The sequence below is a fragment of the Hipposideros armiger genome, unplaced genomic scaffold (assembly GCF_001890085.2).
Source record: "Hipposideros armiger isolate ML-2016 unplaced genomic scaffold, ASM189008v1 scaffold_8, whole genome shotgun sequence".
In the NCBI taxonomy this organism is placed as follows: Eukaryota; Metazoa; Chordata; class Mammalia; order Chiroptera; family Hipposideridae; genus Hipposideros; species Hipposideros armiger.
This window is the reverse complement of record NW_017731358.1, coordinates 8,885,541-8,902,583: the sequence shown is the minus strand read 5'-3', so window position 1 is coordinate 8,902,583 and position 17,043 is coordinate 8,885,541. Positions and strand designations below refer to the sequence as shown.

Below are 17,043 nucleotides of genomic sequence, written 5' to 3'. Positions count from 1 at the left end.
GCGGCAGCACTTTGCAGGAGTCCCTGTGGGAGCCTCCTGTAACCCATTGTTCTCTGCTGGTCCCAGCCCACCATGGGGTTTCATTTAGTTTTCTGCAGGGCTATCTCTGCAGTCTTTTCCTTGTTCCCTTTTTCAGCCCTGTGTCATCCTTCAACACCCGTGCTACCCTCCTGTCTCCCATCCTGCTCTCACCCCTGTTCCTCTCCTCTCCTTCCCAGGGCTCCTTGCTCCTTCTAGAGCAGAAACGTAACATATGTTTTCTTTAGAATTTCCCTCCACATCACTCTCCTTCCTCTCTTTCTCCCCAAGTCCATACGTGTCTCCCCTGAAGTGCATGCTCTCCACCACTGGATGGTCCCCCGGCTGGCTTCTGGGTGGCCCCCGCCTCCACAGTTCCTCCTCTCCCTTCACGTCTTGCCCTGTTGGATCTTCCCCTGTGGCAACATTCCCGACAGGGCACGCTCCTTTTCCTCTTCATGCCCAAGGCCATGTTGGCCTCTTCAGCAGCTTCCATTTTATTAATGAGATTCCTGGGCACCAGACAAGTCGGTGAGTGGAGCGAGTTGGTCCAAGGTCAGTGGCAGGGACGAGGCCCTCTTGACAGTGAGAGTAGGACAATGCTTACTACATCTCCAGCTCCAGGGAGCAAAAAACAAAGTCCTCTGACCTCCAGGAGAGTATGGGACAGCTGAGTCCTGTTTGGTCATGATTAGTCATTTACATGGGTATGTGTGTGTCATTCATGGAGGACCTCCCTCGTCCCTAATTTAATAGGGGATTTGGGGCCCTTAGCAGAGGAAATCACTGCATACTTGGAAAGGCCACTGCTGCCTGCACACATGACTGAGCCTTCAGCAATTTCAACGATTTCTCAGGCAGCGTACTGTGAGACCACCTGAATGCGTGGCCCATCCTAAATCTCTCTAGACCAGCGGTTCTCAACCTGTGGGTCGCAACCCCTTTGGGGGTCGAATGACCCTTTCACAGGGGTCGCCTAAGACCATCGGAAAACAAAAAGATATTTACATTACGATTCATAACAGTAGCAAAATTACTGTTATAGAGTAGCAACGAAAACAATTTTATGGTTGGGGGTCACCACAACATGAGGAACTGTATTAAGGGGTCGCGGCATTAGGAAGGTTGAGAACCGCTGCTTTAGAGGTCTCTTGTGAGTAAGCCAACCTGGCATTTTTAAGAGCTTAGTAAGAGGCCTAACTGGCGGGAAACAAAAGAAAAAGCCTCCAACATAAATGATGACTAAAATATGAAGACTGAGAACCACTGAATCTGCAGAAAACAGGCAACTCTCAGCTCCAGAAAAACTGCAGGTCCTTTTAGACACATGGTCATCCTTGTACATGAGCCTCAAGGATGTGGAGTACAGATGGAGTCTCTCTGCACTGGTCGAGATCCAGGGGATGGGCATCACGACCTTGAATATTTCTCTGATGTGAAAGGCAGGTACTTGCAGCCCTTCAGAGGGCATGGGACAAGATGCCCCTGGGTGTGACAGGAGTGGCAGCAAGGTTCCTTGGTCCCTCCTGCTATCACCAGCATTGAGATGGCAAGAACTGAGGATCTTAGGGAATCACTTTCTGTCCAAGAACAGAGAGCTACATCAAAGGAATCACAGGACATGGAGGACTCTGAAATGCACTGCCTAGGGAAAAGTTGCATAGAAATGAAGGAAGTTTAATAAATGCCTCACCCATTCAGAAACAAATCCTGTGAAGGATGGGCATAATGGTGAATTAAGAACACAGGTTTAGGAGTCAGACTGACCTGGATTCAAATTCTGGCTCCACCTCCTACTAGCTAAGCAATGTCAACTAATCACCCACCCAGAGAGGCGGGGGGATGTGTGTGCTCGGCGTAGCAAGCCTCAGTCCTGTAAAAACATTACATTAGTTAATTTATAATTCTTTTATTGGTGGCTCCTCCTTGCTGAGAATGTATCCTATCTTTGGTATTCAGCCTGTGTACTGGATTTTACAATGAATTATTTTTGCAAAGGCCTCACTGAAGGATTTTACTTTCATGGAATACGGGAGTGATCATGTCGGCCCTCTGCTGGCTGGCTGGCTTTCTCATGTCACCAAGCACAGAGAGGAGCAGGGGCAAGCCTCAAATGAACGCAGCTGGATTCCACTGAATCTGCACGTCTAATGGGTCTTACTAAATTCGCATGAAAGAGAGATATTGGTGGCACATACCAGTCACCTGTCCCTGTCATTTCCCTGCCCACAGGGCACCATTTTGCAAGGAGGACTGATATGAGAATGGACTAGAATAAGGACTCCAGGTGTTGGCTGGCACTCCCAACCCATCCCAGTCCAGATCGATTTCTCACAAAGCTCTAGGGGTTCCATTTCCATTACCTCTTGCCATGTATCAAGTCTCCCCCAAACTTACTGGCTTAAACCAACCACCATTTTGTTTTCTATGAATTGACAGGGCTCAGCTAGGAGTTCTGCTCCACATGGTTTCAGTTGGATGCTTGCCTGGGCTGGGATGTGCAAGAGGGCTCGCTCACAGGTCCAGAGCTTGGTGGGGACAGCTGGAAGCTTGGGGCAGCTGGGCCTCTCTCATCTATGTCATCTCAGGGTTCTCCCTCTTCAGATGGCCTCACTGCATTGTCACTCCAGCACAGTAGCTTGGTGGTTTAGGGCTCTCCAAAGGGCAAAAGCAGAAGCTACCAGGCTTTCTTACGGGTCAGGCCCAGAACAGGTACAGTGTCACTTCCCCACATTCTATTGCTTAAAGCAAGTCACAGACCACCCCAGATTCATCATGGGAGAGGACTTCACAAGGTGGGAATCCCGGGAGGTGAGGTTTATTGGAGACCATCTTTGGAGAATGGCTGTCAGGGTTCTCTACCTGGGGGTTCATAAGAATATGAGAGAATGGACTATAGATTGTACCAGCATCTGCTTATTTAACAGAACACTTAGGCAAAACAAAGTAAGTGATACCAATGTCAGGGAGTGGGATTCTGGCATTAATTCTAATACCTTTGGAATTGGGGAATGTATTAATCATACAGTGTAAGTAAAGGCCTCTTCTCTGTCCCTTTGGAGACATTTCTTTCATCTTCCCGGTGTGTGTCATCTATTGAGCTTCTCCTGTGATTTGTGCATCATGTTGTAATTACTTCTTGCTTCCTTTCTAGAGAACGGTATTTATGCTGATGGCTGAGGGAGTGCCATCTCACTGTCTTCCTTTGCCAAACATTGATAATTTATGTGCGGAATTTCTGCCAATCGTTTCCATAACCTCAGATTCTGCTATTCCCTATGGCTCCTGAATGAAGCTGTGAACTTAAGGAAGGTTGTTCTCCAATGTGCACTCTGAAACAAAACTTCGCATATACAAATCTCCCTTCCTGTGATATCCTTTGATTTTGGAACATTCTTTGTGACTGTTAGCAGTTAGAAGGTATTAGGGCTGGCCTTGGATTTCTGCCAAAACAATGACTTCCAGCTTTTGCAGAGCCTGAAAAAGAACCCAATATAACAGAGGATGTGGTGGGTGATAGATGCTCAAAACACTCTTGTTGAGTGAAATGATAAATGTTATTATAATTGTGATGGTGAATAAGTGAATTACCTTTTGCAAAGGACCTAGAACACTGCGAATTTCAATAATTGTTAATTACCATTTTAGTACCTACCCATTCTTTAAAAAATTATTTATTTTTTATTGAGGTATTAATTGATATATAACATTATATTAGTTTCGAGTGTCCAATGTAATGATTCAATATTTGTATACATATATTGCAAAACAATCACCACAATAAGTCTGGTTAACATCCATCACCATTGCTTAATTTTTTACACAAAGTCTGCCCCCAAAATACTAATCCCAAACCTTAGATTGCCCCAGCCACCATGGGGCATTTAATATATTTACATTTAATTATCAATATATTTGCTGTTCCCTATTTGTCTCACTCTTTCAGTTTCTTTTTATCTCTCTAGTTGGATATTTTTTCTTCTTCCATTTCTTTCCTTTCTATTAGCTTCCAAGTTATACATTCTATTTCTAGACTTTTAGGGGTTACCTAGAAATTTTAACAAGCATATTTTATTAATCAAACTCTGGGTTATTTATTGTTTTTATCCTCCTTTAACCCTAGAAAACTTTGACTATGTTCATCTACCTTCTGACTTACATGTTGTTGCAATTTTAGTTGTGTTTTGCTTTTTCTAACTCCCAAGACATTGAGAGTTCAGATTTTATGGTCAATTTTCATTCATTTTTCAAATCTTCTTGGCCAAGCTGGCTCTTTTCTTATATCTTCAACCTCTTCTACCATTTATTTAAACAGATTCTATGTTGAATAATTCAGAAGTCTTTGCATGTCTAACTCTTGTGTAAGTTGCATTTGCTGGCTCTTGCTCATGGTACTGTGTTAGTCTTTGATTCATAATTTATGAGTTTTTGCTTATATTTCTTGAAAATTACTTGGGTGATTCTTTGTGCCTAGGTAGGAAGTAAGTTTACCTAGAGAGGAGGAATACATCTGCTTCTGTGGGTATCTCAGAGCACTACAACCCAAGAACATTTTAAAACAAATTCTTGGCTTGAGTTTTTTTGTGACCACCTAAAGTATACATTTTGTCTGCAAGCCTATATAAGGTCAGGATTATTATTTGAAAAATCAGAGGAAATGTCCCCATGCCCCTTCAGTTCAAGTTTCCAGTCAACCTATTTTATTTTCAGTTTTCTGGAGGGTCAGGGTCAAGGGACAGATTAATTTTTCATTCATCCTTACAGGTAAACTTGTCACCTTTCATCTGTCATGCTATTAGACACAAAAATTTGTATGTTGAAATTTTACTAAAAGTCTTATTTTGGTTTTAGAAAAGGCTACATCATCTGTGGTGTGGTTGCCCTCTGCAATCAGTGCCCAGAGAGACTTTTGGGAAGAGTAGTAAATAGGAGAATTCCCAATATCTATTCACAATTCTCAGTGCCCATCTCAGAGTTTAAGTCACTCTGTCAAGGTGAAATTCGCCTGGTGAACATCTTAAACACAGCTCTATCAATGGGTACAAATTCTTTGATTATTCACTCGTACCCCAGTTTGACTGGGACCTGGACCATTCTCTTCCTGCATCGTGAACCTGGTTCCTCTCTATCTTTCTCCCTATTTGGTTAGTTTCTCAACTGAAAATCATCTTTCTGCCCAGCCTTTTCAGCTCTCTCAGGGAGTCTGGGCCTGTACCATACCTGAGGAGCCACCCCTCCTGGTTCTCCCTGGTCATAGAAACCATTTTGAACAAGAAGCTTATCTCATAGGCTGCTCCCTGTTCAGGCCTTTGACCAGCTCATGGCCTCCTAATCTCAGTTCATTCAAGAATTACTTCCACAATCCAACTCAGACGTCCTTTTCTTTTCCCTTCTCATTTTTCCTCTTACACGTCTCTCTTCTATGATGTTTTTCACAGGTTTTACTCCAGGGCCCTATTATTGTATATACAATGACATGTTTTTGTCTCTCTTTATAACAGCTCCAACCCCGCCCCCACTTCTCCCATGATAGGTCAGCTCTTGTGTCTTCAGAACCAAATGTGAGTGACACACAGTGTGGGCTGTCTTGGCACACCCCTGTCCACCCCTTTAATTCCCTGTGGGTATTTTACTTCTAGTCACAGAAGCCCAGAAGCAAACCTGGAGGTGCGACATGAAGAAAGCTGGAACCATGCTGACCTTGTGCACTGCGGAGATGCAGACTCCGCTCCTGGAAATCCCACGGTTAATGCAAAAGAAGGAGATGGGGGTCCCCAAATCTGCCGTGTATGTGGGGATAAGGCCACTGGTTATCACTTCAACGTCATGACATGTGAAGGATGCAAGGGCTTTTTCAGGTACAATAACCTGTCAACCTTCACCTGTTAACTACCCCTGGCACACTGGGTCACATCTAACTAGGGTTCTGCCATTAGTCCACTGGGCACAGTCTCAGGGCCTCACCTCGACCTATCTCCCAGGTTCAGAATGTGGGCCAGTGGCCAGTTCAAAGTTCTCTTCATTAGTCTCAGGAGACTCATTCATTACATCTCAGGAGAATCCTTCATCTTCCATCTTCCTACCCAAGAAAGGTCTCCTTCCATTAAGACATCCTTTGTTTCTCCACATGTTCTTTAATAAAATAGAAAAATCAGTTCATAAAAGAGGAAAGAATTTGAAAGTCCAAAATGCAAGTGTTCAAATCAGTCTTAGGGAGTGGTTGTTAAATAAAGAATGGCATAAAAATAAACGAAGACAATGACAAAACAAGCTCACCTAGAAAGAGGCAGACAGGGAGGTCCCAAAAAATGAAGGACTAAAAAGTTCCAGCTCACAGCAAGACAAGCCCAGACAGAAAGGCTCATGTTTTCCACCTGAAGAAAGAGAAGACAAAGCTCAATGCAGGGCTCAGGCCAAAAGAAAGAGAAGCTGACCAGAAAAGGAGGGGAGTGGAGGAAGGAATGTGTAAGGAAGAGCTAGCACTCAGGGAGGACCAGGTGTGACAGAGCAGTTCCCACCTCTGGGGTACACGTGGGACTTGCATGCATTCTCAAGATAGCCAGCCCGACTTGGCCCTCTGCAGAGTTCTTCTTGGTAGCTGGACAAGCAAATGGAAATGAACCCTAGAGCCAGGACCAACCCTACAGTCCTGGGCTGCCAGTCAGCATGCTGTGGGGTGCGGGGGGCAGGGGCCAGTACGCACAGGAGGACTTCCAGGCCTGGGTCAGCCCAGGGAAGCACTGCAGCAGCTCAGTGTCCCATAGCCCAACCCCTTCCAGTCCAGTGAAGAAATTCCAGCTTCAGTCTGACGCGGTTAGTTGGGCCTAGGACAGGTCCGAAGACACCAACATTCCAGCAGGAAACAAATATCCGTGTTTGTGGATTATAACAGAGGCCAGACACAGCGATAGTGTCAGGCTGCATTTAGTCACAAGTGACAGAACACTCCACTCAAAAGGGTTTACCAATAAGAAAAGCATGTTACCTCTCATGACTAGCAGTCTGAAGGCCTCAGGGTTGGTGAGTTCAGCACCTCAGTTCTTTCCGTTTTTCTCTCCTGCCAACCTACATGAGAGTTCTGACCTCAGCCTGCTCCCTTTGGGACAGCATAGTGCTGGGGCCACAGGCAGTAAGCATACTGTTCAGCCTGGAGGCAGAAAGCCCCCTCCCTTCCCCAGCACCACCTAGACAGGGGGATCTGGGGCAGCTGAAGGAACTGGTAACAATAGGGAGGCTTGCTACCTCACTGGACAATGGCTTCCCTCCCCATTGGGAAAATGGCTTCTTCTGATTGACCTAGTGGAGCAAAGCGGTTCAGCACCCTGTAATAGTGGAGCATGTGGGCACTGCAGTCATGTGTGCTTGCACGGCTGTGTGCAGTAGGGAGACAGTGAGGTCAATGCCTTTTAGCCATCTCAGCACAATCCAGGAAGAGGCCACCTACACAGAAACATCCCACAGGTCCTTGGTAACAAGGAGGAGGGGATAGGTGTGTGGTGAGGGAGCTGGGCCTGGGACCTGGAGCTGAAACATCCCAGAAAGTAGGGGCGGGGCGGGGGCTATTGAAAGCACAGCACAGTGTAAATGTTGCAGGAAAGCTTTTCTCCCACCACCCCACCCCGCCCCAACCTCCTCCTGGGCCCAACCCAGACCCCAGGCCGGAAGCTTGAAGAGCTCCTGCCAGGACCTTTCCTGTGAACCCCACTCAACTCAGAGGCAAAGGCAGGGCTCACAGAGGGTGTGGCTAGTGCGTTCTCACCCTGAGTTGGGCAGGGACAGGCAGACAGAGAAGTGTGGCTTGGAGCCCCTGTCCTGTTTCCCATGGCTTACCATTTGCTCTTTGTTCTCTCACAGGAGGGCCATGAAACGCAATGCCCGGCTGAGGTGCCCCTTCCGGAAGGGCACCTGTGAGATCACCCGGAAGACCCGGCGGCAATGCCAGGCCTGCCGCTTGCGCAAGTGCCTGGAGAGTGGCATGAAGAAGGAGAGTGAGCGGCGGGATATGCCCTGGGCGGGCACGGGGCTGGGGTGCACAGGCACTGTGAGCCTGACCCAGGTGTGCCAGGGGCCAAGTAAGAATGGACCGTGAGCATGTGTATTCGCATGTGTGCAGTGTGTGTGCACATGGGCACAGGTGCCTGTGGCAGCTTGTGCTGTGTGTGCAACCGGCAGGCACATGGAGCAGAACCTGCAGCCCATCTGACTGCACCACCATGGCCTGTCCTGGGGAATCTGACAAATGGAGGGCATCTTATCTTCTGCTCTGGACGTGGTGGACGTCTCTGGCCAGGGAGGAGCCCCTCTCTCCCCTTAGTTGCCCTTGCATGATTCTTTTTGTCTCCTTCCATTTGTTCTTAAGGTGTTTTAGCCATACTGGGGGAGGTGAATTTGGGAGAGGGAAGCCAGAGATGCATGGTGTGATATGACCCCAATTCTCCAGTGGCTAGCACCTGTCGGCTGCCCTGGACTGGCCATCTTACAGAGGACCTGTTTGCAGACAGGTGACATAGGATGCTCTCATTCTACCTGTTGAGCTTTTGTACAATGGTGCCCCCAGGTCACTCTGAGATTAAAGCTCATTGGGAAACAACTGGAAGTTTTCAGTGCATATTTGTGTCCATCAATCACAGAGTGGGCAGCCTTTTTCAGGGGACAAATTCCCTTGGCATATGGGCATAGAGCCTTTCCTGCAGACCAGCGGAGGGCCAGGCCCTCACCTGCTATTCCTGCTTTTCCCCTCCAAGGATCAGCCAAATGCACAGCTTCACTCTGCACTTACAAGTAGGCTTCAGAAATGCATGGGAGGGCCTAAAACTCTAGGCTGCACAGGAAGTGGCTGGATTGATGGTTTTTGCTAAGCAGTAGCCCCAGCTTTTCAGGGGCTCGGAGACTGAGAGACCTTGGGGGACTCTGAGGAGTCTTGTTGTTACGATATAACCAGGAGCTATATTATGCATTTCCATGCAATGTCTCATTGTAACAGCAATAGGAGGTGAGCACTGTCACTCCATATTATAAAAGGAAACTGAAGGCAGGAGAGGTTAAGGAGTTTGTTCAAGGTCACCGCTAGGCGGCAGCAAGGCTGTCACTCAGACCCAGCACCTTTTGATTCTGAAGCCTGAGCTCTTTCCACTGTAACACAAAATTATCACAAACCCCCCAGCTGGGGGCAGCACACCAGCCACATCTCATCCTTCTGTCCTTACCCAAGAGTTTCTTCAGAGGAGTCTGGAGAAGGGCGGGTTTCTTGTCACCAGCACTTCTCCTTACCGCTGCAGGGGTTAGAGCAGCGGTTCTCAACCTGTGGGTCACGACCCCTTTGGGGGATGAACGACCCTTTCACAGGGGTCGCCTAAGACCACCGGAAAACAAGAAGATGTTTACATTACGATTCATAACAGTAGCAAAAGTACAGTTATAGAGTAGCAATGAAAATAATTTTATGGTTGGGGGTCACCATAACATGAGGAACTGTATTAAGGGGTCGTGGCATTAGGAAGGTTGAGAACCGCTGGGTTAGAGGAAGGTGGCCTAGCTCCTGACCCTGCGCCTGTCTGTCTCTGCAGTGATCATGTCTGACGCAGCCGTGGAGCAGAGGCGGGCCTTGATCAGGAGGAAGAAGCGAGAACAGATCAGAACACAGTCCCCAGGAGCCAAGGGCCTGACTGAAGAGCAGCAGATGATGATCAGGGAGCTGATGGACGCTCAGATGAAAACCTTTGACACTACTTTCTCCCATTTCAAGAATTTCCGGGTATGAGGCTTTAGCGTTGGCTCAGCAACCATGCCAGCTCCTCAAAACCCCAATCTCACTTCCGGGGATCTTCAAAGAGTGGTCCCTGGACTTCCACCAGCAGTAGCACCTGGGAACTTGTTAGAACTTGTTAGAAATGCAAATTCTCAGGTCACTGCAGATCTCCAAAATCAGAAACTCTGAGGGTGGTCCCAGTAGTCTGTGTTTTGACAAGACCCCCCAGGGGATTCTGACGCATGCTCAGGTTTGAGAATCTCTGCTCTCTCCTTCCGCAACAGGTAGGAATTGGGTGTCAGTCATGCGTGGCGTTTTGGAAGCTGAGCTGCCTAGGGCTTTACGAGGACACACAGGGTCAGGGCCTGTTGGGGGTATGATGTTTGCAATCTGGTGTGACTGATCTAAGACACGTTAGTGATCTCAGCACTGTCAGCCATGTTTGATTCCTGCGCCCTCCTCCCAGCCTGTGCTCACAGTACCTCGGGTGACTTGCCCAGCTCATAGAACTGGCAGCCGATGGCCCCAGAAATCTTTTCTTTCCATCTTCAGCTCCCAGACCCTTCTCTCTGAGTGTCCTGAGCACAAAGTTGGGATGCAAAGTTGGGAGGGGTCCCATGGGTGGAGGACCCCTCACCTTCTCCTGGGGCAGGGAGCAAACCCAGACAAGGATGTGAAGGACCATTAATTCACAGATCTAGAAAGTGCACCACCTGATAGGAGAGCAGAGAACAAAAGCAAGTGTTCTCTCTCAATGTGTGTGTGAGTGTGTGTGTGTGTGAGTGAGTGTGTGTGTGTGTGTGTGTGTGTGTGTGTGTGTGTGTGTCTGCAATTGTGTGTCCTCTCAGGCTGCAGCTGTGGCTGTGTGTGCCCATCTGGAGCCTGTGTGGGAACCTGTTTGGGAGAATACATGCTGTCTCTACCTCCCGTTCTACCTCAGCTGCCAGAGGTGCTCAGCAGTGGTCGTGAGATCCCAGAGTCTCTGCAGACTCCATCACGGGAAGAAGCTGCCAAGTGGAGCAAGATCAGGGAAGATCTGTGCTCACTGAAGGTCTCTCTGCAGCTGCGGGGAGAAGACGGCAGCATTTGGAACTACAAACCCCCAGCCGACAGCAGTGGGAAAGAGATCTTTTCCCTGCTGCCCCACATGGCTGACATGTCAACCTACATGTTCAAAGGCATCATCAACTTTGCCAAAGTCATCTCCCACTTCAGGTAGGACACTGGACTGGGTGGATGGATGGGTGTGCAAAGGAGCAGAAAATGGCCAGCAGGTTAATGGGGTCTGGGGTAGGTCCCTTTGACATTGGGGAATGTTGGTACTCAAAGATCCTCCTTTATCTCTGCCTCCCAGGACCCCTGGCGCTATTGGAGAATGGGGCCCTGATGGCATTCTCCATAGCTTTGGGACTGTGGGCCTGCCATTGAACCTCACTGTGTCTCAGCCTCCTCATCTGCTAGAAAGGAGCTAATAACTCCTATCTTTCAGGGCTGTCCTACGAAATAAGAAAATATCTGAAGCCCATCTAGCTCATACATGACCGACATTCAGATAGTAATTCCTTCCCCCATTTCCCCCCAAAAGGGCAGGAATCACAAGTTGAAAGGTCCAGTGCAAAGAAGGAGCTGGAAGAAAAGGGAAGGCAGTCCAGAGGGAGGAGGAGACAGGCAGGAACAGATGCTGGGTCTCCAGCAGTCTGCCACCAAGAGAAAGCTGAGAAGGCCATGAGGAGGAAGACTGATTCTGAGAATTAAAGGGCCGGGACTCCTCAGAGCTGGGCATGCAGGCAACAACCATGGGGCAACAGCTCGTGAGAAACCTGGAACCTCCTGGTGTGGTGGCAACCACAGCCCCATAATATGTAGTGTGTCAGGGCTTGAGATGGCACTGGGCGTGTCTGTCCTGAGCTTGGCCACCTGGCCTTGCCAGGTCTGGTCAGGAGTTGCTGAGTCACATACACAAGGAGCCCGATTTCATCAGCAGGCAGAGGGCAGCTTACATTCCAGAAGCCCACACGTAGGACTTCTTTAACGGGGCGAGGGTGACCACAGACTGGAGTGGGGTTCAGGTTGTGGCACATTAGGTCAAGGGAGCAGGGAGAGAGGCCTCCTTACACATGGGGACCTTGGCCATCCCCACTGACATCTGATGACCTACAATTTAACCTCCCACGGTGGGAGGGAGGTCACTCGCTGCTTCTTGGGGCCACAGTTTTGAGCACGACCACCCAGGAGGCAGGCATGACCATCACCTTCAACCTACAGGTAGAAAACTGAGGTTCACCGAGATTAAGGAACTTCCACAGGGTCGCAGTTAAATAGAGAGGCCAGATTGGAAGAACAGAGCCACTACCTGCCAGGTGCTGGGCCAGGCACTGGGGAGACAAGAAGAAGAAGATCAATTTCATGGCATTTGTAGCTCAGTATTATGGATCTAAAAGAAGGGGGGTGTGAAGAAAACAAGGGACTGAATTTCTGAGGGGACCAAAGCGGAGGGCCTCTCAGGTTCAAAGGGGTGTCAATCTAACCATGAGTATCAGAGGCAGCTACTGTGGCTAGGCCTGTGCTCGGTGCTGAGAGAGGGGCTCAAGGCATCCAGGCTTGAAACCCAAAATAGACCTCAGGAAACAAATATCCCCGATGCATGCAACTCACTTTAAAGGAGGGGCAGCAGTAGAAAGACTCTGTACTCTGGAAAGGCTTCTAGGAGGTGCAAAGACTGCTTGGCCTGAGGACTAGCAGGATTTACCTAAGTGAAGCTAACAGGGCAATCATTCCAAGTGGGGAAATTGAGGCAGAAAGTCTGAGGCCAGGGACCAGGGGCCAAGGCATCGGCTGTGGGTCAGTGGCTGTGCAGGGCGTCGGAGGAGATGGGGCCTGGCTGTAAGGAACCTGGGCGCCAAGCCCCATTGGCAGGGGCATCCCTGAAGGCAGCAGGAGACTAGAGGAAGATGGCAGGGAGTAATCAGCTTGACTGGATTGTGAGGGGAAGAGGTTGGAGGCCATCAAAAGCAACTGCGATAATCCTCAGGAGTAGGAGCACACCCTGCCTCTCCCCTCCCTGTCCCCCGATCTCTGGGTTATGGGAGTGGGTGCTGGCCTGTGATGGGTTCCCAAGAAGCTGGCATCCCCTCCCATCCTTGCTGCCAGGGACTTGCCCATCGAGGACCAGATCTCCCTGCTGAAGGGGGCCACCTTTGAGCTGTGCCAGTTAAGGTTCAACACGGTGTTCAATGCAGAGACTGGGACCTGGGAGTGTGGCCGGCTATCCTACTGCTTGGAAGACCCTGCAGGTGCCCGAGAACTGCCCTTCTGCCCTGGCAGTGGGAGGGAAAGAAAACCGGGGAGGGAGGGAAGGAGCCACACAAGTCCCAGGATGTGCCTGTCCGGGGATTGCGGGGCAGAAGCTTGGGTGATGGGAAGGAAGAACCTGATGAGGGAAGTCTGGGTCTTGGGCCCACTTCCTGACAAGTTTGCCCCTCATCCTGCACCCCCTACTCCCCCGCCCCCCCCCCACACACACACAGGTGGCTTCCAGCAGCTTCTCCTGGAGCCCGTGCTGAAGTTCCATTACATGCTGAAGAAGCTGCAGCTGCACAAGGAGGAGTACGTGCTGATGCAGGCCATCTCCCTTTTCTCCCCAGGTGAGCACCCACCTGGCCTGCCTGGCCTCCCCACTCCCCGGGCTCACAGCCCCTCAGCCTTAGCTTTAGGATGCATTAGCGCCTCCTCTGCCTCTGCCCCAGGGAAGGTCCCAACCAATGGCCTTGACCCCCAGTCACTGCAGAGCCGGGATGGGGGCTCCTGCCTGTTTCCCCTCTGGTCAGTGGGGAGAGGCACAGCCCTCCCCTCACTTCCCTGCCTGGGTGTCTCTGGCTCTGGGAGGTGGTTGCTTGGCACTGTGCCCTCTCTGGGCTGGACTGAGCGGTTTTTGCCCCCATGGCCTTGCTGCCACCACCCTGCCTCCTTCTCCCCACCAGACCGGCCAGGTGTGGTGCAGCGCGGCACGGTGGACCAGCTGCAGGAGCAATTCGCCATCGCCCTGAAGGCCTACATCGAGTACAATCGGCCCCAGCCCGCCCACCGGTGAGCAGCAGGCAGGGGGGGCGTGAGGGGTCCTCTGGCAGCCCTGCCCTCCCGGCTCCTGCGCTCTGGGCCTCTGTGTGAGCCGAATGGAGCCACTCCTGGGGCAGCCTCTCATGGCCAGGGCTTTGGCGCCCTGTTCTGTGACCTCCACTGAGGCCTCCTGCCCAGTCAGCCTGAACTCCAACCCAACAATGGAGATACCTGACAAGGGCCTGAGGCCACGCCTAGCCAATGGGACATTGCTCCCTGAGGCACAGCTCTCATCAGCCCAGGGGCTTCGACGCTCCTGTCATCAAAGGGTGAGAACAGCCAGGTATTCTCCTGAGGCTCCTACAGGGTCTTCTAGCAATAGCCAGCAATAATCATAATGCTAAAAAAGATAGCAATAATGATGGTGATAATAAGTCTGTAATAGCTACCATGTATCGAGAAGTGGCAGCCCTGGTGCCCAGTACTTTACATGTATTATCACAGCTGGCCTTGAAAACAGCCCTGCCAAGTGGGTGCCACCACCATCCTGCAGGGGACTGGAGGCTCAGGGCAACTGCCCCAGGTCCCACAGCCAGACAGGTGGGATCTGGAGGTGAACCCAGGCTGACCAAGTCCACAGCACACACTCTCGAGCACTGCCTAACCGCCTCCCAGAGCAAAGACAAGCAAACGGGGCAGGAATTAATTTGCTCATTCGTTTGTTCTGGTCACCACCTAAAGGAGGAAGGCTGCTCAGGGCTGGGTTAGACAGGGGCCTCCCCCTTCACTGGGCCTCAGCAGCCCACAAGCCTGGGCCTCAAGGGGTGAAGCCCGCACAGGGTACATAGTGTGAACTTAAAGCCTCGAGTCCCGACGTGGCCTGCTGCAGCTTTCTTTTGGGCTCAGCATCCTGGTATGCTGCAGTAGCTGTGTCATCCTCTGCTCAGTCCTCCCCTGTATGGAGCCAGGAGGCATCAAGGGGAAACTGAGCCCCGAGGTGTGTCTCAGCCACTAGATCCCGGGATAGATCCAGGAGGGGATTGCAGCTTGCAGCTCCCGCCTCCACAGCGACTCCACTCAGTCCAGCCATTAGCCAAGGCAGTGGCTCCCACCCCCAAAACTGACTGATGCACGTGGCGTCTGCAGTGCCTAGGTGTTCCCATGGAAGTCTCTGTGTACAGGACTCCAGCCCGGAGGATGAGCGGGGAGTGCCGGTCCACACCTCGAATCCCCCAGGCTGTGCTGCCCTTCTTGTCACAGGCTGAAAGAGAAACTTAAGGAATTCAACCGAGCCTTGTCTCTCGGCTGACCCCAGATGTCCTGAGATTAACACCCCACCCCTAAACTCATGTAACTTCAGAGCGGGCCCAGGGTTGGTGGGTGGGCACAAGGGCCCGCTCCTGACCTTTCCTGTGGCCGGCCTGCAGGTTCCTGTTCCTGAAGATCATGGCTATGCTCACCGAGCTCCGCAGCATCAACGCCCAGCACACCAGGCGGCTGCTGCGCATCCAGGACATCCACCCCTTTGCTACCCCGCTCATGCGGGAGCTGTTCAGCATCTCAGACGGCTGAGCGCCTGCCCCGCAGGCTCGCTTCCCCGGGGCGGCCACAGCCAGAGCCCTTGGGGCCATCGCTCCTGGGCCGAGACAGACGGACATCGCTGAGAGCCGACCATGCCCTACGGGTCCTGCCTTCTCAGGGAACTCACGACTGCTCTGATGACACCGGCTAGCAGGTCTCAGGAAGGGGACATGCCCCCCCCCCAGCCCCCTGCTCAGGCTGTGGAGAGCAAAGCCCTAGACCCTTATATGGAGAGTGCACTGGCCTATGGGTCAGGCCCACGAAGAGGCAAGGCCACTATCCCCTTAGAAAAGGCCCTGTGGTCTGGGGACTCAGTGTTGTGGTGGGAGAAGGGAATGGGTGACCAGGGCTGGGCCATCGGACAGTCTGTACCCACACCCAAGTTCATTGGCTTCTTGGGTCTTTTTGCCGTTACTTCTGGTACTTGTCTCCTACTTCCCCCTCACTCTTACCTCGCAGCCTTCTGTCCTGAGCTGCTTGGTGAGCTCCAGGCCTGTGTCGATCAGCAGGGGCGTTAGTGTCTCTGGGAGTTTTCTAGAAAGAAGCCGAAAGCCTGCACCAAATGTCAGGAGCTTGTCACGATCACTCCACGTATCCATTCTTCCCTCCTTCCGGCCACCTCATTCCGTGTGTCTGCATCCATTCAAACGCATTATTAAGTACCAACAATATGCAACCTGCTGTGTGGTATACACGCTAACTCATACATGGATCCTGACCTCAGAAAATGTTTAGTTCAGGAAAGAAACCAAAGCAGAAACACAAACAACTTCGATCAAAAGGAGAAGGGACAGGTGAAGGCAGCTGATGAAGACATTTCTTTGCGTGGATCTAAGCTAGGTGGAGGTTCTACATGCACCTGGGGACCCAAGTGCGGGGGTCCTTGGGACATGTGTCCGCAGGAGGAAGGCACTGACTGGCTGTGTGCACATGTGTGTGACTTGGTGTAGGTCTGCTCCACGTCTGCACTGGGACTTGGGTTTGCTCCTGAGGCTGGAACACTGGCGTGTTGTGACGAGGCTACGTTGACAGGCAGTTAATAAACGTGCTAGATATGCATGCACCGTATGTTCTTGTTTACAGATCTATTTTCAAAGCTAAAGAGCATGGAAATGTCTGCTCTGTTTTTATCATTTTGAGTAAAAACGTTTTTGCTTTTTCTGCCAATTACATTTAAACTCATTTTACACACCTAAGAACAAAACTTAGCAAATATGTTCCTGGGTTTAATGTCAGCTCAAGGCAAGAGGACTTAAGTAACTTTCCGCTAGAGATTTAAACCTTATTTTTGCCTTCTTTTATGGGGAAAAAAGATGGGGTGGGAAAATAGAAATGCCATATATATATATATATATATATATATATATATATATGGTATATAAATTTTTTTAAAAAAACTACTATACAATTGCCTTTTATACATTTGAATACTGTTGGTGCGAGAACATAAAAATGTATTCACTTGGTTTTTTCATAAAATGATTATTCCATATGAAAATTTAACATATTTATACCATAATTAAAAATCTAGTAATTGAATTACTTTTAAAAGTAATATTTTGATGCAAATGAAGCTACAAGTTAACTGGCTTTTAAGGAATAGCTACTTGCTTAGCTTTTACCACTTTATAGGAAGCCAG

General features: G+C 50.2%; 1 protein-coding gene across 1 annotated transcript in view; it reads left to right on the top strand.

The window, feature by feature from the left end:
• NR1I2 (nuclear receptor subfamily 1 group I member 2) overlaps positions 1-16,673 on the top strand; it is a 27,942-nt gene extending 11,269 nt beyond the window's left edge. The window contains exons 3-10 of the mRNA XM_019651019.1: positions 5,658-5,876; positions 7,873-8,006; positions 9,585-9,772; positions 10,707-10,981; positions 12,917-13,059; positions 13,294-13,410; positions 13,747-13,852; positions 15,250-16,673. Coding sequence (XP_019506564.1) covers positions 5,658-5,876; positions 7,873-8,006; positions 9,585-9,772; positions 10,707-10,981; positions 12,917-13,059; positions 13,294-13,410; positions 13,747-13,852; positions 15,250-15,394 — 1,327 coding nt within the window. The 3' untranslated portion in view covers positions 15,395-16,673. The remainder of the gene's footprint in view (positions 1-5,657; positions 5,877-7,872; positions 8,007-9,584; positions 9,773-10,706; positions 10,982-12,916; positions 13,060-13,293; positions 13,411-13,746; positions 13,853-15,249) is intronic.
• Positions 16,674-17,043: the final 370 nt, after the last annotated feature.